Consider the following 24,273-nt stretch of genomic DNA (forward strand, 5'->3'; position numbering starts at 1 on the left):
CCTTCAGTGTTGTTTTTAAAGAGATTCATCTTGGCTCATATTTCTGTAGCTCTTGGATTTGGGTGAAGGTACATCAGCACTGAATTTAAGATATTTTTGAGAGAAGATATTTACAAGCAATCTAAGCTCATACTGTGGAACAAATAGTGTGAAGCAGGCCATTGTTAGATCCTGTTATCACAATAATTTTTTTAATTACTTCATTCATGGCAAAACAAATGTTAATATCCTGAAAAATCTGTAAGTATAAAACATGAAGCATCCTGCCAGACATTTGGGAAACTGACTTTATGACCATATTTTATATGTGCATTCATAGACTTGTCTTAGATTGTATTGGTTTTGGGGACAACATCGTTTTGTTTTCCTTCCATAGCACTGTGAAGGATGCCTGTGAATCCCATGGTTTGGGACAGTTTTAAACATCCTTCTATATCGTTAATCCCATGACTATTTTCACTCAAACTTCACAATGCAATTCTGGTTCTGGGCTTTTTCCAGCTAGTGAATTTGTCCCTGACACTTCTCCCACATCAAGCGGAGGGCTCCCAGGACAGAAGGCATACCCTTGGCATGTGCTGCTGTACCTTATATTGCATGCTTTCGGCCATATCCTAGCGTCAACTTTGTTATCACATATCCTAGCATCAGCTTTGTTATCACCCCTTAGGGATGCTACCATTCCTGAAAGTATTGTCTCCTGTAGATCAATCTGATGGGTTGATTTATGACCTTGGGTCCCTAGAAATCATTCTCTTTAGGATAGGTTTCATAATAGCTATTTGGGACTACCTACTGAAGTGCTGTGGTCTATTTCTTAGTTTTAAAACAGTGTCTTTTAAAATCAGTGCCTTTCTAGGGCAAAAGGCACATGCTCCTTTCAGCTCAAGCTGTTTCCTGTTGTTCCAGGGACACTTGCAGCTGGTGTTCACACTCTTATATGTGTTTCTGTTTGTAACACTGGAAATGTGCTGTGACATTGAAACCTGAGGTAATTGACTGTAGCTTGTCATCTTAGCAGGCAGAATAGGAAAGATTCAGGAACTGAATTTCCCCAGATCATTATATAAAATTGTCACTAAATTTCTGTTTGCTCAACAAATTAACGTATTGGTTATTTTTTAGAACCTTCTTTCTAAAAGAAGACATAGAGGCCAAAGTCGGTGGAGAGTTTCAAAGTTTTTTTTTGTCTTCATAGAATTAAGGGAAAAAAACCCATTTCATAGTTTCTTTTTTTTTTTTTCCTAGAAAATTGTGACTTTTGATTAAGAGACTGTTTATGCGGTTTCATGATAATTCAGAACATCTTTTTATTATTAATTTTAGGCAAGTTGGAAATTGATCAAGATCTATCTACAGTGAATGGTAGATTAAAAAAAAACTAAGAGTAAAATCCTGGAATCTGAAGTTATTTGAAGTATATCTATGTCATCTCCATCCTTCTAAATAAAAGTCTGTGACATTCTTGGATTTAATGGTGGCTTGGGTTTAAGGAAGGTGCAAAAAGCAAATGCAGCTTTCTGGCTCAGAGCATAAGGGGAACAGTACTGCAACATTATGCAAGTCAGACCATAGAGTCCATGCTTGAAGTATACCTCATTGCTGAAGATATGTATGTATGCTGTTCATTTCTGATTTTGTGATGCACTGTGTTCACAACCATCATGCCAGAAAACCACATAATCTGCTGGACTGCAGCTGGTTTGGCAGAGAATAACTGTAAAACTGAAACTATTTTCCCTCTTGGAATCAGTAACTATCAGGATGAAAAGCAACTGCTGCTTAGATCCTCTTTTTTTTTTTTTTTTTTTTTCAATTTAACTTTTGGGAGAATGCTCAGCCTACATAAACCTGTTGGTATCTGACATAACTCTACAGGCTGGAAATCCTTTTGTTAATGGGTCTCCTTTCCAAATTAGTCTTGTGGCTCTTGAAAATTGTTGAAAATCAATCTGAATGAAAGACTTCCTTAACTCCTTTTCATCAGCATTTGACATTTCTTCATTAAGATTTTTTTTTTTAAATTTGACAAAATTCCATCCTTTCTCTGGAAATTTCCATTTCCATTCTCCATTCTTTTCTTCATTGAAATTAAATATTTGGTAGATTATTGGTGTGATCTTTGTCGAATTGAATTATGACAAACAAATCTGTGTAGAACAGAAATATAAATATGCAATCAGTCAAATAGGAAAAAATCTTGCAACACATTACATATGCACAACAAAAATCTTTTGTGCTTCAAATATTTGTCTGCAAGTATAATTAATTCATAATCCTTCAAGATACTAAAAAAAAACTTAATGTAGGTTTTTAAAAAAAATATTATTCTACCCTTCCTAATATTGCTGTTGCACTTTAAAGCATGAAGTAAATATTGTCCACTTGTTTACCATATGGTCTAGAAGGCTGTAAAGCTTTAAGTCAAGTTGTTGATTACCATCAACAAGTGGGTTACAATCTTGTCGGCAAAGTATTTACTGAAGTTTAAAATCTTTTTTCTTAACACAAAATTAACATAAATTCTGGATTGAGTCTTTTGGGCTGCAGACATCTTCAAATCCCACTCATTGTTCATAGTTGGCAGCCTCCAGAGGATTTCAACTATCCCAATTAACTTCACACTGCTAACAATTGTGCATGCCCACCATGTAACATGTAATGGTTCTTTCCCTCTTAAAATGCTTCCATGCTTACATCCTGCACAATGGAAGTGTGTCTCTCTGCCTAAGTTCTTCTGCCCAATGACTCACAGTGGTGAGTTAATGAGCCACTGATGTCTCCAACGAAATAGCTGAGGCAAACATTCATTTCTGATGAACATTTCATGAAGGGTGGAAACTATCATGACCAAGAATTGAATGCTGATGAGGTCCTAAATATCAAGCAATTAATTTCACTGAAGATACTCTACTGTTGCCCACTACTCTTGTGGCTTCTTTTTTTTCAATCTCAAAGGCCATAGCGTGAGCTTCACTTGAAGCTTTATAAAACTTTTAATTGGTCATAAGTCAGCTGTCTGGAGGCATTGTTCGCTTCACTGGATCATTATGAAAGCATAATCAATTTTTTGTTTGAACAGATGAAACAAATTCATTCTATATGATACTTAATTTTTTGTTGGAATTATTTGTAGAAGGGTACAAATTAGTCTCTTATTCTTGGTGAGGCTGGGATTAGGGGGGAGAAGTTCATATAGCCTAAAATTTCAGCAGAAAAAAGGTAACTGTGCATGGCTGTTTCACAGATCATTTGGGAAGGTGAGTATACTTGGACTTTATTTGGTGCTAATGACCAGAATTAATTTGTGCCTTAGTGTTGTCTTTAAAATGTTTCTGTTTGCCTATATGGGTTTTCTCTGTTACATAGTGTAAACTGTGATAGCCCTGGTTCCTCTTTTTCCTATCTTTTGACTTTTTTGGGGTGAACAAATACCCTTCCTTCACCTGAACTTTCATCTTGGAATCTAATCATGTTAGAATCTAAACTACAAATTGGCTTTTGCCTCCCGTTAGCATTCCACTTACGGAATGTGTTCACTTCTGTCACACTGTTAATCCTGCTGTCTCTGTTACTAGAAAAAGATTCTTCACCCAGAGGATGGTCAGGTACTGGAACAGCTCCCCAGGGCAGTAATCACAGCACCAAGCCTGACAGGGTTCAAGAAGCATTGGAACACTTGGGCACATGATGTGACTCTTGGGGTGTCCTGTGAGGGCCAGGAGTTGTGCTTTGATGACCCTTGTGGGTGCCTTCCGACTAAATTATATTCTATCGTTTTGTGATTTCCTCAAGTTTCACTAAATAAGGTAGAGCCATGAAACTTTTCCTAGTCAAACACAGTTAAGAACTGGACAGCATGCTGCTTTTCCTGAGTGATGCTCACCAGAGAGTCAGTCCCTAATTTGTACACATTGGAAAGCCTTGGGCTTCCCATTGCAATGAGAATCACTACTGCCTGTGCTTGTAGAAATGATAATGTCATGTTTGGTGAGGAAATTACAGTTGAAATTGACTTTTGCAGTCAGAGGAAACTTGAAAAATGTCAGTATCAAAGGACTGATAAGAGAAAGGTCAGCTAGAAAGTAAATTACAGCTTTGAATAATTGCTGTTTTAAAACACAGAATAGTTATCATTCATTACAATTGCCAGTTATTTTCAGCTATGAGCCACAATTACTTGAATAAATTAATGTAGTACTCTTTATAAATTCTTTCTATAAACAGCCTTAAAGTTTTGGATCCTCATTGCAATCTTCTTAAATACAAGCAGAGTGAAGTTAATATTCCTATGCTACATACAGCTTTATCTTTTGGTTCATATACTAATAAGACTGAAGATTACTACTTCTGAAATGCAGTTGTAAAGATCAAAATTGAATATAAGGGTAGTAAACCAATTTCAAAACCATCTGATGGACCTACAATAGCCAGAGAAAAAAGGGATTTGAAGGTTATAAAACAGTATAATATACTCTCCCTTAAACTATCTTTGCTCACACATGTACTGTTTTCTTCCTGCCTGCCTCCCACCCTCCAAAAGTCCTGTATCCCTTGTATATTGGCTGAACCACTTAGAGTATCTTCTGAAGTTGAGGTCTTTTTTCACTCCACTCAAACATCTGTCTGAGTTTGAGACTACACCGAGGTTTATTTCTTTCAGGACTTAAGTCAACTCTAAGGCACAAGAGGAGAACTTGGACTAAATAATATACAATTTAAAAGGGCTTTAGTTGAAATAATTTCTTGAAAAATATTTGAGACTTAGGTTCTTGGTAGAAAGATAAAATGAGATCTAATATACATAAGACTGGAATTTAACCAGTGACAAATCTAAACCTATTCCTATCAAATTAATTCTTTGCACGAATACACTTCATTCTTGAGAGCTAGTCTGGGAAAACATTTTATGGTTTCATTTTTATTCATTTGTCGCTCATGAAAAAGAACTCATGACACACTTTACAAAGTTTGAGTTCATCTTTTTGAAAAGCAGGTTGTACAAAACAGGACTTTTTTCTTCTTGTCCTTCAGCTCCAAGAAACAGCAGTTTAAATTTAGAAGAGAGAAAGAATACATTTTGAGGTTAAATACCTCTTTTGTGGTGTAGGCCTGTTAACAAATAGGAAGTATCACTTTTAAATACTCTGGAGATTTGCAAATACTGTTTCCTTCTAGCTACTGAAATGAATGTTCTATATTTCAGATGACTTAGAAAAATCTTGTTGTTGGCAGACATTAAAGAAGTACTTAATGCAACAGTGCTTCTAAGAAATATATAAAGGAAAGCTGAAGTTGTAATTTGTAATGAAGTCTGTATTCTAGACCTCAAAAATAATTCAGAAAGAAGCGTGTGCTCTGATTCAGAGTATGGATATGCAACTCTTAAGGATTCAGAGATTAATGGTAAATAAAAGGACCAATTAACTTAATACCACCTTTTCCAGTGTTTTATTAATAATAATCCTGCTACAAACATGCATTATAACTCATAATGATGCTCACCAGATGTCTTTTTGCTGGTCAGAAAAGTAAATGCTCTTTTTTTTTTTAAATAAAAGCAACATGTAAAATAAAACAGCCACAAAAAGCACAGAAGAAAAATTGCATAGTAGGGGTGGGGGAGAAAGCAATTAACTTGAAAAATGTAGAACTGAAAATTAGAACATAGTTTGGCTATGTTTTCGACTTGGTAACTGTAATTAAAGAGTACTGCTTGTCTTATTGAAGCAATAAAACAAAATATTGTCTGCTTAGCAAATGACCTTTAACTTGCAAAAATATGCAGTTCTGAATGCAAACAAAATAATAGCTTGGAAGAAATTAAATTTATTTCCGGTTTCTACATTTTGTGTGCACCCTTCTGCATTCATGAGTCTTTGAACCACTTTGAAGTACACTGACAAGACATTTGTTGAGAATACTCACTGCATTGTCTTGTACACGATGTGTTGTAACATAAAAGCTACAATTCAACAGCTGACCTTTCAGGGTAAGGTCAGGACAGGCTGTAGATTTCCTGATTTGTGTGGATTCACTGTTTTTACTTACCTCTAGACAAGGTATTAAGGAACTCCTAACACACATTTCTGCTCTGCAGTTGAAGAAGCAGCTGTAGGATCTCAAGCTGCACTGGCCTTGGTTTATAGTATTGCTTCTTTTTAAGCCAAGTTTGGCAAAAATAGTGATATGATTAGTAATACTTCCATAGCATTTATTAAAAATGCGAGGAAGGATATTTTTCTGCACATTCTGAACTGATACATCGGGATCTACTTTAGAGCTAATATAAGACAAACACTCTCAAGAACCTAGTGCAATTGTTGTGTGTGGATTTAACTCCAGACCTTTAGGCAAGGAGCTTGATTGTGATAGTAATGAGGCCTGGCTTCAGGTAATATAGGAGAATGTCATGATCATGCTGAAACATACGCATTTGATGTAGATGAGTTTTTCCACTCAGAAAGACTGGACAGAACAAAGCAAAACCTTGTTTTTAAGCCTTGTTTTTTGTTTTCCCAGGCTGTTACATCCCAGAGATCATTAACACTCATGAATTTACAGAGATCCTACAATGTATATTAAGACAGTATGAGGCATATACTCATAATAATGTGGCCTCACATCTGATTTTAATCATCTGACCGAACCTGTCAGGGATGAGCAGTCATTTTACCGCAAGAACCCTTATTCAATGCGTTACTAGATGTCTTTTTTTGAGTGTTTATTGTCAAATTTTGATTGTATGTAACTTAATGCTAATATATTTATGTTATGATAGGTATATTTGACATATATTGTTGCATTGTCATTATTTTTGCTCAAATTCTTTGCATATAAAACTCCAGTGTAGAACTGAGTTGGAACTTTCAAGAGCAATTACATGTGACTGCTTGTTTGGAGTTGGAAGTAAAGCAGTAGAAATTCTTTTGGCTAAGAATAGAACCAAATTTGAGCAAGATAAGTGCACATTCTTTTTAGCTATCAGGCTAGCAGTAGAGTGAGACATCATCAGTAAGTATTGCTGACAACAAGTTAAAATTTGGAAACTTGTATTTCCAAAAATGCTGCATATAATTTCTTTCAAATATTTCAATGCAAAAATTTCGTCTTTTTTTCTTTTGAAGTTTTATTTTGTTTTATTGTTATTTGGGTTTATATTTTCACTTTGTATACATGGTCAGTTTGAAGTATTGTAGAGCTTACATAGTGTTGTCTTAGTGCATGTTTATCATTAATCTTAAAAACTATTGAATATGCTTCATTATGTTACTTCTGAAGACTACAGTATCAGGATTTTGTTTTTTAAATGTACACAACAATGAAATTGCCATGTGTATGTTGAAATTACTACTGCTTGTTATCTTTAATCTATATTGTCAATGATATCTAAATTGTGTTCTATTTATGCGAAGAGTGTTCATATAAGGAATAGCCATGGTGCACATTATTAGTGTACATTCTGTTAGTCTAATAGTCTACAAAGGTATTTCCAGCTCTTTTCTTAAATGTGAGAGATTACTTGGTTATTCAATAGAGAACTGTTCTGTACTGATGACAGAGGTCAGATAGCATTACATCAGATTTCTCTCTTCTGCTCTTTGATTTATTACGGGGTAAAATGAGTTGCCCTGAAATATATTTTTTTTTTTGTCTGTGCTCCCAATTAGAAATATTTTTGTACTCTTACCTCAGTGCATTACTCAAAAGAAACTGAATTTTAGTGGAGACTTTGGAAGTTTAATACTTGTGGTTGTGGCAATATCTTGGGGTCCATTTCATATGAAGCAGTAGCTATATGAAGAAGTAATTTAAATTAATATACTGATTTTGAAAATTAGAAGAAGTTTTTTTGAAATCATTGTATAAAATTCAGTCAGTCTCCTTTTTTCTACAAAATCAAAATGTTTGTCTATATACATATATCTATATATATCTCTCTATATATATCTTTGTGCATGTTTATATAGCTACAAGTAATTCTTAGCTAAGGTGATCAAAACATCTTCTTACATATGTTTTTTGATGACCATGTTCTATGTAGTTATGTATTTCTCTGATACTGCTAAAATTGATGTTCTGTCCTTCCTTTGTGCATACTGGAGGCTTTCATGGTCAGTGGTGATGAACTTTCTCTTCTTCTGACCTCTGTAATAATAATTCTTCCCAAGCTTATTTGAAGTCCAAATGGGACAAACATTCCTGCTTCTCACATAAACTACAGGGAGTATTGCAGGAGAAGGAAGGAGTGCAGTTTATGATGTCTCAGAATTGCTGGTTTGAAGATTGCTGTATTCTTTGAGTATTCCTTGTTTATGATATTATTTGGACAACTTTTATTCACTAGAAAATACTGAAGAGTGAAAGAATGTTTTTTTTAACATTCACATAAAATACTGAAGTTGTGCCAAAGCCCCAAAATAATACAGTATCAAAATAAAACCAAAATCATTAAAATGATATTTCTTGTTTCTGAAGCATTTCAGCCAGTTTCTTCCTTTCTCTTGGAAGAAACTGGAATTTTAAATTACAGGTTTTCTTTGTTGTGGATAAGCTTCTGTTTCCTTTCCATCTGATGAAAACTAAGTAGACCAGTACTGTCCTTATTTCTGTAGCATCTCAGGCTGGAAATCCTTTGCATTTTGCTTTTACTAAAAAAAGCTTGCATTCCTGTTTTCTGCTTTGACATAAAACATGGTTGAAGGGTTTTCCTTCCTTCCATGTCCTCAAAGTTTAGTATTACCAGTATATGTGTTAATTAGTACAGACTTTTCCCCAGGTGATATTATACTTATGAAGTAGTTTGCACCTTTTAATGAAACATTTTCTAATTCAGGGTTTTTTTTCAAAGGGTGGGGTTTTTTAAGATTTTTTGTTTACTTGTTTCTTTTATGTCTCTAGCCAACAAGGACGCTAGTTATGACAAGTATGTCTTCTGAGTAAGTATTAACCATTTTGAGTCTTTATTCAGCCTACCATTTGCATTTGAATATTCATAAATTATAGAAAATTAAATTTCTCTTTGGGCTCTGCATTTTATTTCATTATGTATTCTTGCTAGAAACTTGTTAATAGATGTATTTTTTTGTTGCTGTGGTAGAGACTGAAGTAGTTCCATAGGTGAGTTCAACAGGGCTTCAGAGCAATAAAACTAAAGTCTTAAGCAAGTTTTGAATTTATCTGAAGGCAATGTACATAGTAGTTGTATGTAGTAAATGATTCAGCCCAACACAGGGTTTTCTCCATACATTTTAATTATTTCTATATAAAAATTCATAATTTGAAACATCAGTTTAAAATGTTTTATTTCATACAAATAGTTACAGAATAAATATGAGTTGTAGGCTTTCTAGTGACTTAGTTTCAAAACATTAGAAGCAGCTGCCACTGCATATTTTGGGGGAGAGTTAATAATTTTCTGGCATGCTCTTATCATTCTCTTAAAAGTCTTAAAGCACAAGGAACATCCAACAAAAATACAATTCTATATTTTATACTATACTTGCTTACAGTTTTTGAATTCTTTTTCAAAACTCAAGATATTTATACTACCCAAAAATCTCTTTCAGGTTTGCTGTAACTTAATGTTGACAGTTACATAGAAATAAATACTCAGAAACAGCTCTTAGTGGCTATGCTTTCAGAAGTTTCTTGTAGAAGGTTATCAATAGTTATTAACAAGTGTACTTATATATGTCAGAAACATAAAATATAATTAATATTTTTCTTCTGTTTGATGTGACTGGATGCTGGTAACACCAGGACTATAAAGTCATGGACTTTACACCAGGACTCACAAGTCATGCAATGCAGAATCACTGTAGAGGAGGTAAAGATCATCACTACAGTGCAGATAATAGGGGAAAACAGAGGCTGTGGTCTGCCTGAAAGAGAACAAATCCTGGCTGAGCTGGGGAATTTATTTTTTTTTAACAGGTCATTAATATATTATTTCTTTTATGTTCTTATATATTGACTTTTCCCACCAGCCAATTACTATTTCATTAAATTAAATTTTCTGGGGATAACAATTGCTTTTCCTCAGAACCTTTTCATTAAGAATGCTTTTGATAGACTGTAACGGTAGGCGTTTATCAGCTTGTAAATGGGTGAAGGGAAAAGGACTACTTCTGAAACAACTTAGGAACAGAAAACAGTCCTCCAAAACACAACCCTGTGGTCAAAAGCCAATCCTAGTACCCAGTAGTTACAGCCTCAAAAGTGGTTCATTAGAATTCACATTTTAAGATGCAGGAGTTCAATGGTTTCATGGCAATGGGTTTTGGGATTATAATAAATACTGCTCACTGATTCGCAGCCACACAGCTATCTAATTTTCTGATTTAAAAATTCAGTGAAATTTTGCTGTAAATTTTCATCCACCAGGTTTTGCATCTGTCTCAAGTATGAACTGGTGAGTTTTCTCTGCAGTTTGTAGGATGTCTTTGATTAAAGACTTGTACAACAGAAATTTTTCTTCTCCCTGTAAGGAATTTTGTGTGGACACAGGAAGAACTTAGAAAAGGTTCAGGTAAAGCATGGAACATGCAGTCTGGGCAGGGACAGCCCCTTTGGGTTGTAATGTTGCGAAAACATTTACTTTTAGGCTATATCAAGCTAAAGCTCACAAAATGAAAAGGGAATACTAAGAATTCTAGTTACAATCAAAGCTACCAAGGCCAGAATTCATACCAGAGAGAAGGCTAGGCTAGTCACAGGATTTTTTTTAAAGTATCTCAAAATACAATATCACCTTTTGATTTAATTGTGACATTAATTTGCTGCACTGTTTTGACTGTTCTTTTTTTTTGTTTGTTTGTTTTAATCTTCTTGAAAAATGATTGCCCCAATTTTTGTGAAGAATTCTTTTGCAGTTTTGTTGGGATTCTGCTGAGTAGTGTTCGTTTTAGCTGGGATATTTTGGGAGTTCTAACAGACTTCTTTTCTGTGGAGTTAAATGTAGTGGGAATGAAGCAACCCCAGAGGCTTCTGGAGATGCTCTGAGTGTACTTGGATTGTGTCTGTGATTACCTCAGAAGTTTTGCCCTAAAGGATCACCCCTGTGATAGTGTGACTGTGTTCAAGATTGTGACTAATTGCTTTCTCTTGTGTTGCATGGACATTTCCAAGTTAGTATGGGGAGTAGAGAGGTCACCAGAATTTTGCTTTATTTTATAGATCTTTAAGGATCATTTATAATTGTAAAAATGAACATTAATAAAAGCAGTAAATTGTTATCATGCAACAGCTTTTCTCTTGTTATACCAAGGTCTTCCTGTTTTCATAATTATAGATTTATGTGCTCCTGCATAGCTATGTAGAGAGCTCAAATTAGAATTCCAGTTTTAGATGGCCATTCTAGAATTTAGATCTAACTTTATGTATTGCATTATAATTGTATTTAAGGATAAGTGAATTTTTAACTGAAACATTGGCATAGATGTGTAGGTTGCAAGCCAGATAGAACTTTGGGACTTTTCTAAATTTAGACACAGCATTATTCACATGCTGAAAATCTGGAGTTTCTTAATGAAAAGCTGTTAAATGTGCTGTGTCTAAATGTTTACATTTCTTGGTAATATTTTTTATAGTACTATGAAAGAAACCAAGAATTAGGCTCTGTTGTGTTGGGCATTGTACACAAACAACATAATAGATAATTCTGCACTCAAAAACTTTTGTTTAAACAGACAAGATAGATGTAGGGGGCTAAAGGACTTTGATGTGCAAGTGGATGTGATTGTGCGATAATGGAAAAGGGTCTGTTAGGACTCTGGAGAGGCTAATGAATTTAGGGCTAGCAAGTGGGTAAAGGCTTAGTGAGAAAAGGATAAAAAATGTTTAATGGGGAAAGAAATGAAATTAATTTGAATTAATTTGTGATGTATGTACATGCTTTTATAATTCTGCCTCCCTCCATTCAATGTTGCATGGGCTTTTTTTACCTTTTCTTCTTTTTTAGGAAGCAAAATACAGTAATTCAGGTCGTGAAGAAACTTGGAGACTTTTTGGTCTCAAATGAAGTGTGTGAAACAACAAGTCATGTAGTTACTGGGAGTCCTCGTCGTACCTTGAATGTTATGCTGGGAATTGCTCGTGGGTGTTGGATTGTTTCTTATGAATGGGTAAGAAATGCTTTTTAACTTTACTACACAATAAATTAAATTTTGTTTGTATAGCTGAAATATCAACCATGTTTGTGTCCATGTTGCCTGCAATGATGCCTATGTTAAGTTATTCAGGCTTACTTAGAGTTGGTTCAATTAGATGAAATTTGTCTGTGAGAAGATCTGTTAGTTAGTTACAGTTTTTCAGTGCTTAATTTAACCAAAGTATTCCTGTATTGTACCTCATTATCTATTTTAGAAAGAGGACTTATCTCATAGATGAGAAACTCATGTCCCATGCATTAATTTTGGACAGAATTTCTGCTTAACATTAGCCAACTCACATTATTCAGATTGAGCTTTTTATGGCCTGATATAGTATATTTCTGTTATGTTCTGAAATATGTATTGTGTTCAGCATTGGAAAAAATGAAGGGAAATTCTTAGATATTTCACTGCAAATGGGAAAAAAATTTAAAATAAGAGCAGTGACTGGGTGGGGAACTTATCTGTCAGCCCAGGCTTAAACCATCTCAATTGCTCACTGTAATAATAGAGATTAACCACTCAATTTGACATTGCAGATGACAGTTTCTCAGCTTTCCTCATGTATCCAGAGCTATAAAATATAGATGGTGAAATTTATATGGAAATTGGTCTTAATCTTATACAGAAAATGGTTGTTGAATAAATAAATTTTGTGGTTTCCTCTTTCTTATAAGTACTTTAAAATTTACTTGTTGGGTGGGAAATAAACTGCTGCCTTTTTGTTTTCAAGATGTCTGGCACTTACCAGTATGAAGCTTGTCCTATATGATATATATGCAGTTTTCTGAAGTTGTTGTGGTATATATCACATTTTTTAGAAGTTCTTGGCGATTCATTTCCCTTGGAATAGAGGGTTTACATCTTTGGCCACCTTAAGGATCCTGTAATGTGCCTTTGTGGCAAAAGAAGACTAATAGCATCTTTGGCTGCATTAAGAGGAATATATTTAAGAAGGAGTTTTGGAGAAGAACATCTCCACAGACTCATTCCAGTTTACTATATGATTCCTTGCATCTATTAATTAAATACACTGAATTATCTGTCCCACACTTAGCTTTGTATGGAGCATTAAACAAGTCACAACATAATTGTCATGAGTTACTTTTTCATAACAGGGTGCACAAACAAAAGCTGCCTTCTTCCTTGAGAAAAAGCTTCAAATAGCTACTAAGATTGCTAGAGATAGAGATAAGTACTACAAAATAGTTTCCTCTCTTTGTACATAAAGCAGTATAGATAATCAGTATTCCAACAAGTGCTGTCCTAGAATTTCATTGCCCATTTTATGCCCTGTGCTTCTGTGAACAAATGCATGGTGAAAATATCTACCTATGCTCTTCATATAGCAGTATTGATTGGAAGTGTTGTCCTCCTGTCTTGTGGTCTCCCTTGCAGATTCATCATGGGATTGTCTATATCCCTCATTTAATACCAGTAAGTTGAATGCAACTGTTCCAAGGATTAGTTTGTCCCTGTAGATATTATTTGATCAAAATGCTGATGCTGTTTTCACTCATTTTATTGAGCTGCTGTTTAGAAAGTTCTTAAGTTACTAGCAGAGATGCATGAGAAATAACTAGAGACAAACTTTAGATATCCAGATCAAAAGTTTTTTTGATCTTATAGTATCTGCTTATCTGGAAGATTGCTATTTTTAATATTTTTAGAACTGTGGTTATCTTTTTTCACAGAGACTAGGTCCAACTTTGCCCATAAATGTGTATTCAATTTATTTTTTTATTTACTTACTTAACTGAGATAAAATAGAAATATTTTTAAAAGAATGTTTCTTCACCTGTTTAAATCATTGAATCATATGATTTAAGTGCTTCATTGTCATTGTGTCAATGGCCATTTCGCCATAAGATGGCTAAATACTTTTGCCATCTTTTTACCCAAATTGGTTGACTAGAGAAGAGACAACTGAAGCCTTACCTAGCCAGAATTGAGGAATTCAATAGAAAATTAGTCAGGAAAATTTCATCTAAGAAAATAATCTTCTCCTTTTATTGGTGCAACAGAACTGATGCCTTTAAATGTAATCAATTCTACCATTAGTATTTTCACTGATAAAGTAGTTCACATTGGATAATGAAAAAAATCAATCAATCAATCAATCTGGAAAAATTAGTAATACCTTATAAACATAGTATTACTTTTGAGCAGTGATGATTGTCTTTTTAAGATGTTTATCAGTGTTTGAAGAATATATTTACCTCTGCCTTTTGACTTGTAATGTGGACATAATTTAGGATGAAGTGGTTCTTTTCTTCTGAGAAAAATTTAAAATGTTATTTTTAGATGGATGTTGGAGAAATACCAACTTTACCATCAGACATTTAAACTTCATAGCACTCCATTTACATTTTCATGAATTATTTATGTACAAGTACCATACGATCATTCATTGTGCTAGCTGGATAGGTGAGAGACCTTAAATAATTAACCAAATAGTGTGTTTTCAGACTCTTTGAGCTAATTCTTTTTTAACTTCACATTTGAAAACTTCTAGATAGCTCTTATTTCTCAATAGAAACACACATTCTGAAGTATTTCAGCTAAGAATAATATTGCAAATAATAACTTACTTTTGAATTACATTAATCTGAAGCTTTTTTTGGTACTGCTATGAAAATATAACTGGTTGAAAATTTGCCAAAGTCAGAAACAAACTTTCAGTGACTTGGAATGGAAAGCTCTTTTCTTTGTTTTCATGAAAACTGAATGTTTTAGTGAGTGGTGACCTAATTATTTACTGCAGGACCTGTTCATGAACTCAGTATCCAATTTTCTTTTTATCTAGGAGAGTAGATACAATGCTTTTGTACTCAATTCCAGAACCATGATAGACAAGCATTAATCCATCTTTTGTTAAGACAAACAAATTTCATTTCTAAACAAAATTCTGTAAATACTACAAGGGTTGATAGAGGTCATTGCTGTCGAATTGGCCTGGAAAATGAAATAGGATTACTTAATCATAACTAATCTTTTGGGGTTATATTTTAATCTGTTTAGGTTGTTTTCCAGCTACTTTTGATGCAAACATAATTTTGGTACTATAAAGATGTGATGTATATGTAATACAGCACAATACATCTGTTCCTGCTCAAGTTTATTTATGAAGAATTTTTTTTAATGTAGTCTGTATATGAATTTTATCCAAACTTACAATTTTCTTGCTTCATTTAAAGTTGATTTATATTGTGACTAAAAGAGAAATTACATTAACAAGTTTCCTTTATGGTCAATAAATAGATATTTATCTGTTAGCTATAAGTATAAAGTGAAGAGGCTTTAATATTCTTATTGTAAATTGTTAAAAGTAATTATAAAAAATAGGTACCAACCTAAAATTTATAATTTACAATCCTAAGTTGCAGTCTTAACTGTATTTTTTTAACAAGTTACAATACTTTTCTTAGCTGGACATTACAATGGATTATTAGGTTTTGAATATTATTTAAATGTCATTGATTTATTAATGTACTTAACTCTTGTTTTTATGTGTGGTATGATATAATGACTGTAGAAATTATTTTCTCTTTTTGCACAGCTGTTGCATTTTCAAATATTTGATTGTGCTTTTTCTAAAAGTAAACATAGTGTTCTTTGGATATTTTGTAATCAAGTTTAGCAGTAAGTCTAAGGATATGCTGCTTTTTATTGTCAGCAAAAAAACCACTCTTCATTTCCAATAGTCTGCAAAACTGGACACCTCTCTTCATAAGTCAAACATCACTTTTCACATCAAACAAGGCAACTGCTTTTGTAGAAGTTCACATTTGAGGTTGTTGGTTTCCCAGGAAGTCATCAGGCATAAGATACTTTGAACTGAAAACTGTATAATTTATTTAGAAAATAATTTTGTTATGAAAACTGAATTTGCAATCTGCTTGTAGCAACAGATTTGGGGCAAAAGTGCTCTTTACAGAAGCTTTTTTTTCTTACAAGCAATTGGGCCATTTTATAACGTTTACATTGCTAGTTTGTGATCAATTTGTTCAGCTTAGAATTTTCCATTAGTGAGCTGTAACATTGTAAAGGATAACTTTACCATGCTCAGTATATATAGTGCCAGTTTTTATCTGTGGGGAATATTTCATAGAGTCGTTCACAAATTTTAAAAGAGAACATTTTATAATTTAAATTTAAACTAATAATATGTGCATTTGTATGGCAGAGTATTTCAGACATTGTGAATCAAGCATGGGAATAATTTCAGACCCTGAGGAAATTCAGCTTGTTCTAAAATGAATAATGACAACTATTTAATAGTGTATGGCTGTGCTAATGGCTTAATCTATTTGAAATGGCTAGAGAGCTATTTAGGGAAGGTATGAGAGAGGCTGAATTATCCTAAAACAGGGATTTGCTTTCTGATAAATTCCATATATCCCATTTAGGGGGTATATGTCTGCTTCTTGTTCAGTTAGCTTCATTTGCTCTAGGAGCAACAGGATGTCTCACTGGTTGGTATCATTGCTTTTTTTGAACTTAAGGGGTACCAGATGGCAACTACAGAAGAGACATTGTGAAGCTCAAATACCTTAAATGAGATAAGTTGTTGAATTGAGTGACAGTGGACAAACTGGCAAGGAAGATACCAGTGTTTTACCTCTGTGAGAAGCTTCATGGCTCACCACTTATAAAACCAAATAAAAAAAAAAGAATCTCATCTTCCATCAGAATGGTCTTCAGAATTTAGGCTGTCTACAAATTAGGAGTAAAATGTCCTTTATTATGACTCAGGGACAGAGCCAATGTAGGAACTTTCTCTTTTTCCATTTTCCCATTAAGACAGTGCTTTTACCAGTTGAGGAATAGTTATTTGAATACTCTCCCATGGAGCTTTTAATATTATAGTCTACCAACTTCAAGTTATGATAAATTGTTCTGAAGAATGTTTAGAAAATCAATCCATAAAAATGCTGGATGGAGTAGTTCGGGGAAAGTTTTACCCAAAAAAAATTTAAAATATCAGAAATTGGAAATTGGAAATACAACCATTTTAAGTAGGTTTTTTCTGTTAAACATTTGGTGGTGGTCCTGATGGGAACAGAAGTCTGCAAGTGGCACACAGTTTTAAGATTACTATTCTCTAAAGATCATACTAGTCCAGTGTTTCAGAGCTCAGTTGCACACAAATGATTATGTGTTTTCTGCAGAGTCAGTGTTGTGCAGTCTTCTTTTGTGCACTAGAGTACAACACTGACAAAGGAGGTTACCACAGAGCAAGAAATTGATTTATTCTTCTTTGCAGGATGATTTATATATGTAATGTGGATTCTATGCAATAGTTGCATAATCCTTTTAGTAGTAGGGGTCCCGTGTTGTTTGACATCTTCATTTATGAGCTGGATGATGGGGAAGAATGCACCCTCAGCAAGTTTGCAGATGTTAGAAAACTGTGAGGAGTGTTTGATACACCAGATGGGTGTTCCTGTTCAGATGGACTTTGACAAGCTAGAGAAATGACCCAACAGGAACCTCGTGAAATTCAATGATTACTGAACTGAGAGAGTAGAACTGGTATATTATGACTTCCCTTTTCAAATTTTTTGCTCTATGTATTGTGATTAAAAAATAGTTGAGTTTTTGAATATCCTCACAGTGTTTTAAAGTTTAATATAGCTGTGCATAGAAGTATGACTGATATTTCAATGGTTTATTTTAGTTGTAAAAATTGTATCTTCCTTATTTATTGTTTTTTCAGCAAATTATTTGGTTTGGGTAAATGAAATAGCAAACCAGCTGTTGTAACTTCTAATTACACGTTCAAAAAGTTTATTTTAGAAATTTTAAGATTCTACTTACCACTTACTTTATTTTAGGTTCTGTGGTCTTTGGAATTAGGCCATTGGATCTCAGAGGAACCATATGAGCTTTCATCCAGCTTCCCTGCAGCTCCTGTAAGTTTAGTGGTCCTTTAAGCTTGTGAACCATCTTTTGTTTATCTGGGAAATTATTTGCCCTATAAATAGGTTTTGTGAATAAAGAAGCCTACTAGAATTTTTTTTTTTTTTAAAGCAGATACTGTAAGGAATTATTTGCTTCTTCATCCAATACTTTTTTAAGTGTGTGCAAAAACTTCGGTACGTGTGGAAAATACAAAATGTTGATACACCAATTAACACCTGAATAAACCAGCATCTTACTGAAGTATAAATGTACTTTAATTTTATTTCTATTTTTACCTGTGTACAAATTGGAGAGGCATGTTACTGCCAAATGGAAAGATTTGCAGGTCAAGGACTCAGTTTTTTTGGCCCAGAAATTACTTGGGCAATGGAAAATTACTGTGGTCTTCTAGAACTGCTAAGTAGGAAAAAATTAAGCATTTTTCCTGCCTCTGATAATCATTCTCAAGTACTGAATTAGGAACTAGTGCACAATTGGGTATGTGGGGGGATGATGTACCTGTGTAGACCTCGGTACACTTCATGTGTTGTAATTGATTAAACAGGAATTTTATTTTGGTTTTAAAACAAGTAGAATTCTAGCTGGTTAATAGTCAATCATTCCAATAATTTTCCCTCTACTAAATTAATGTCTGCAATTTATTTCTCAAAGTTTCTTACCAGCTTTGAAGAAAGTACAGTTAATGGGGTATGAAATTTATTTTTACTATAATTTTATTAACTGTTAAGAACTTCTATTTAGCATTCTTTCTAAATCTATAACTTATGTAAATTTACATCTCCATCATTAATATGTATTATTTGTTTCATGATTGTAAGGTGTATGTTCTCAAAGTTTAGGGGTACTGTAGCAGTTAATCTCAAATAACTGCTTAACCCTTAAAGAAATTAATTATCCATGAAATTTCATACTTTTTCTAAAATGTGAAAGTAGATTGTTTTATATAGCAAATACAGTAAGAATGGTAAAACTTAATGTGAAAAATAAATAAGAAGCATGTTCTTTTTTCCACTTTTCTGTATTTCTATGAAAAAATCTACACTGGATTTCATATTAAATTATTTTGAGTTTTCTGTTTCTTTTCAGACTACCTTGTTTAATAACAAAGTATGCTATCAATAACAATGTACATAGCATTCTTAATGCTGTACCAGCATTCCTCCTGGTTTGGTTTTTTGGTTTTTGGGGTTTTTTTTTGAGATCCCATTTAGAGGTTTTATTCCTGAAGTCAAAGCAAGGAGAATCTGAGATATGGTGACAATGTAAAATTAAGGGAGATTAGGGTTGTGCTAAGAACCTGAATCCCTTCTTTTTGCAATGTGCTGTTCTTGCAAATGAACAAAGTTGGAGTCTGAAGCAATATTTCCACTACCATTCCTTATTTAGTCATTCTAATTTCTTACTGTAACAGATACCTTATTTTTTTGAACATGCAGTTATTATTTGAGCATTAATTTATTAATGTATTTTTATTTGCCTTTTTTTTTTCTTGTTGCTTTCCTGCTTCCTACAAAGTACTTAGAGAAAATGGAAGTACATTCTAGTTTCACAGACTGTTTATTTGATTACAGGAAGGGATTAAAAGTAGGGGTTACCTTGCTGTTGTGTTTTACTTGTTTGTACCAAGTCCAAAACAGTTTTTGCAGCCTTCTGTTTCCTATTATTGCCTTCCTTCTGACATGTCCTCCTGTTGCTTCACTTTGGTGTTTGGAGTTCAAGCCATGCAATTTTCTTAAGATGAAATGTCATTTAAAGACATATTCCCTCTAATGTTACATTGGTGTTGATAAATTGATCCCTTTTCCCCCAAAATGAAGTCTTATTAAATAATTGATCCATTCAATGTCTACATCAGTATTTTTGATCACTTTCCCAGAACAGTCATCAGAAAGCCTCAAATTTTATAAACTTTTTTTTCAACAAATCAAAAGTAGCCGTGAAATATTAAATTATTTTAGTCATACAGGGTTTTCACTAAAATAAAGAAAGTTGGTGTCAACTAGAAGTTAGCACTGCTTTTCTTGCCAGGTTGAGCATTCAGATGCCATCATGGTTTTTAAGGATTTTGGAGGATTTTTGTTTTGTTGGCTTTATTTTTCTCTTTCCTTTTATTATTGGTGTGGATATGCTTACTATCTCAAATATTGGGAGTATTTTCTTTAGTTGTCTGATTAAATCTACCAACACAGGAAATGCAGTAATGTAGACCTGGCATTTCTATTAAATTTCATAGAATCATAAAGTATTTTAGATTAGCAGGGACCTCTGAAGGTTGTCTAGTTCAACACTGTGTTCCAAGGGACTTGTCCAATCTACCCTTCTGGTAATAAATGAATAAATGAAAAGGAAAATTCCCTTTCCTCAATTCCAAATGGTATTTACTGCCTGTTGTTCCTGTCTCATAGCAGAGCACCTCCAAGAAGGCTCTGGCTTTGTCCTCCCTATACCCTCAATTAGGCACCATTGAGGTTTCCCCTTCCCTTTCTCTGCTCAAGGCTGAAAAAAGACATCTCTTAAGGCTTCTCTTGGTATGCTGTATGCTTGGTGGTATGTGGCCCCTCTACTAATGTGATGACTCTTCTAGACTTTTCTCTAAGACATTTCTTGAAATTCGTGAAAGCAATTTTGGGAAGTATTTTTTCTTTAGTTTGGGATATGTATATCCTTACTAGTTTTCTATGAAAATAATAAAATACTAAACAGTTATTTCAAATACTTATTTTTATGGAACTCTTGAGACAGTGACTATTAATTTACATTCTTTAGGTTTATATAAAATCAGATCATGAAGTAATATTAGAAATATTTTTTGTCTCTGCTACACTTAGTAATGATGACACACATTTTCAGTGAAGAAGAATGGTGGTGGTGTGAGTGGTGGGGTACTCTGACAGCAGCTTTAATGATTGTCAGTATAAAATGGAGAGATTTATTCAGTCTTTCCAAAACCATTTACTATTTTCAAGCTAGAAACATAGAATCATCAAGGTTAAGAGAGACCTACAGGATCATCCAGTCCAACTGTCCACCCAGCACTTCCACTGTAACCTGTAAACAGCATCACCCACCAGATCCAGATGCCTCTTGAGCACCTCTAGGAATAGTGACTCCACGACCTCTCTGGGCAACCTGTTCTAATGCCGGACCACTGAAACACTGAAAATTTTTTTCAAATATTTAATCTGAATCTGCCCTGTCTCAGCTTAAGGCCAGCAGTGTAGAAGAGAGATCAGACCCCACCTCACTACAGCCTCCTTTCAGGTGATTGTAGGGAGTGATGAGGTCCCCCCGAGCCTTCTCTTCTCCATCTAAACAATCCCAGATCCCTTAACCCTCCTCATGCAATATTTTTTCTAGACCCTTCATAAGCCCTGTTGCCCTTACAACACCTTTTGTTAAATTAGCTTCCAGAAATATGTCTGGGGTTATTTTTGGGTTAAGTGTTTGCATTGTAACTAATTCAGTCATCTGCTGAAATCAAAGTTTTACAAAAATATTAGGCAAAGAATAAGCATGAGAATTAAAAACTAAACTTAATTTGGAGTAAAATCTCCACTAAATTATTGTGATGTATGAAAAAATATCTTCTCAATCTGATTTGCAATTTTAAATCATATAGTAGTAAAATGAAAGGGGGGGGGGAAAAAAAAGGAAAGATTACCCAGTAGAGTAATTTATTCACATTGTGGTGTACATTGAGGGCCTACCTACAGAGAATTTTCAGGGAGAAGTCCTAAACTCACTGAAAAAAAAACATAGTGTGACCTTAGATAATTCTCAGATTATTTTTCTTCCTGTTCTTAAAATGTAGTAATTTGTATCTGAAGTCATAAGCGTAAATTTAATTGTATTAAAGAACATGCATATGTTTTTCAGGTAGGTTATTTTTACAAAACATATAGTTATATTACATCACCAGGTGATACATGATTGTCATAGACAACTGGACATCTGGTGTTAATGCTGTTGTCTCACTTTACAAAATACTTGTCAGTTATTTTACAGGTAAATGACAAGGGAAGAAAAAAAAGTCCAATCTTCATAAAAATGTATAGGAATACATGCTATATTGTAATTCGTAGGGGTTTTCTGTAATTTAAAGACAGTGACTGAAACAGACTGAAAAAATGATGACTTTTGTAAATGGTATTTCCCAAAAATAAATGCAAACTGCTTAAATGCTATTTGTCCTCTGTTAAGCATAGTCATACAGGCTAGTGGAAAAAATCCTCAAATAAGTATAAGAAGTTGTTCAGGAGACTATGGGGGAAAAGACTGTATTCCCTAACTATAGGAGTGAGCTAATTTAATTTTTTTTTTTTTTTAATGTACATATAGGGCACACATGACACAGAAAGATAAATAGTTCTAGATCTAGCTGGAACTAAGCTAGAACTAGCTAAGTGTTTTATATTAATATTTAAAGTTCAGTGGTGAAGCAAAATGCATATTCCTAAATCTATTTTATGTTTTTCTTCACAGTTCCAGTTATTTACTAACACATACATAACATAAATGATCAGTAAAACAGAGTCCTTAATTTGTCTGACGGTTTCTTGGATGTTCTTTTTATTGAGTCATTTGGCCAAATCACTGTTATATCAGGTCGACGCTTTAGACATTGTGTCTGGTTGAATAATAGGAGCTTTAGCTGATCAAGGTGATTGCAATTCAGGAACTGTACTGAACTGACACTTCAGAACACTAGAGCATGTTTCTGGGCTTGAAAAAATGAGACAAGTTGCTTGGTAAAATAAGTCTTTGAAGACTATACAATACATAATTCACATAATGACAAAGCATTTAGAAATCTGCTGGTCGAATCATCATAGTCGTAGCTTTGAGAGAGTATCCTGAGCCCTTCCAGTAGTACCACTTGATCCCGTTAAACTTGTTGTTGTTCTGTCGTAATGGATAATACATTCCATTGAGGTTAGAAGGACCACATGCATCAAACCACCATCCTGCAAGACAGAAGACAAACATCAGAATAGTATTTAAGGTCACTTTGTTGTCTGGAAATGAAAAAGAAATCAAAACCCAGGTTTTTATTCTTAACGATTTGGAAATGTTGATGTAAAATACTTGCCCCAAACTCAGGAAAGCAATGTATTTGTGTATCAACTCCATTTTCTTGAATCTTACACAGTACATTGTATTTGAAAATTGAGAAGGGAAAGCGTTCAATCAATTTATTATCCACATCAAACATTTCTGACAGTCTGAGGGTAGAACACAACTTGAACTATAATGATACTGAGTTGCCTTTGGTTTTATCTACTCTTTGGTAAAGTGTTTTTCACAGATTTAAACTCCTTTCTTAATTCTTTCTAGAGGAATTATTCAGTTCTCTGGAATATTCAGTTCAAAACCTCCTGTACCTTAGTAAGAAAGAAAAGGAGAAAAAAACAGCCCAAATGTACTTTGTATCCATATATTCCCGACTTCTTAGTGGGTCATAAGAAAAAAATATTAATAAAATAATATTTTTATATTTCTGTTATGGTGGCAATAGTGTTTGTGTTCTGTTTTGCAGGGCAGTATTCCAACTATCCTTTTGGATAAACTGAAGCTGTCTTTTTCTTGCAGCTTGTACTATAGGAAAATGAACAATTGCTTAAGAGATAACAGGAAGAGAAGCCAAATTTACAAAGCACTTGTTTACATTTCAGAATGTGGAATTGTAGATTAACAAATTATATAGAATTACTTGTGTAGTTGAAGATAAAAATACCACCTAGAACTCAAATATAACTAGTGAACAATCATTAGAAGAATGTAGATACATCTGTGGAATATCTTTACCACTTTATAACTATATTGAAATAAGGAATTAACTTCTTGTACCCTTCTGTGGCACTTGCAGCACACAGCAGCTCTTGGGAGTTTTTCTTCTTGAGTAGTTGGGGAAAGGGCTTATGCCTAAAGAATCAGGAGCCATTTCACTGACAGCTGAATCTCTTGAAGAGGTTTTTTGCAGGGAGTTGTATTTTGATCTCTGAATGTACCTCATTCCTTGGAAGAGGAATCTGCTATGTCTCTGTTAGTTCCACAGTTAGAGACTTTCTTGTACCCTGACTTCAGGGACTTATTTTCCCTTCAGTTTTCACTTCTCTTGTTTTATTTTAACTAACTTTTGTCAAATGGTAAAATACTTCATCTAGAGTCACCATACTAGTATTTCTATCTGTGAGTT

At 33.8% G+C, this 24,273-nt stretch overlaps 2 protein-coding genes across 8 annotated transcripts in view; one reads left to right on the plus strand and one right to left on the minus strand.

Annotated features, from left to right (window-relative positions):
* The window catches only part of MCPH1 (microcephalin 1), a 124,268-nt gene that overhangs the window by 25,808 nt on the left and 74,187 nt on the right, over positions 1-24,273 (plus strand). For all 6 annotated transcript variants that reach the window (XM_072926437.1, XM_030267327.4, XM_030267334.4 and 3 more), the window contains 3 exons: positions 8,902-8,939; positions 11,963-12,125; positions 17,990-18,067. In XM_072926437.1, the coding sequence (XP_072782538.1) occupies positions 8,902-8,939; positions 11,963-12,125; positions 17,990-18,067 (279 nt within the window). The remainder of the gene's footprint in view (positions 1-8,901; positions 8,940-11,962; positions 12,126-17,989; positions 18,068-24,273) is intronic.
* Positions 22,618-24,273, minus strand: part of ANGPT2 (angiopoietin 2) — a 40,901-nt gene continuing 39,245 nt past the window's right edge. For both annotated transcript variants that reach the window (XM_012572889.5, XM_004176853.5), the window contains one exon: positions 22,618-23,041. In XM_012572889.5, the coding sequence (XP_012428343.4) occupies positions 22,881-23,041 (161 nt within the window). In that variant the 3' untranslated portion in view covers positions 22,618-22,880. The remainder of the gene's footprint in view (positions 23,042-24,273) is intronic.

This window comes from Taeniopygia guttata, chromosome 3 (genome assembly GCF_048771995.1).
Source record: "Taeniopygia guttata chromosome 3, bTaeGut7.mat, whole genome shotgun sequence".
Lineage (NCBI taxonomy): Eukaryota > Metazoa > Chordata > Aves > Passeriformes > Estrildidae > Taeniopygia > Taeniopygia guttata.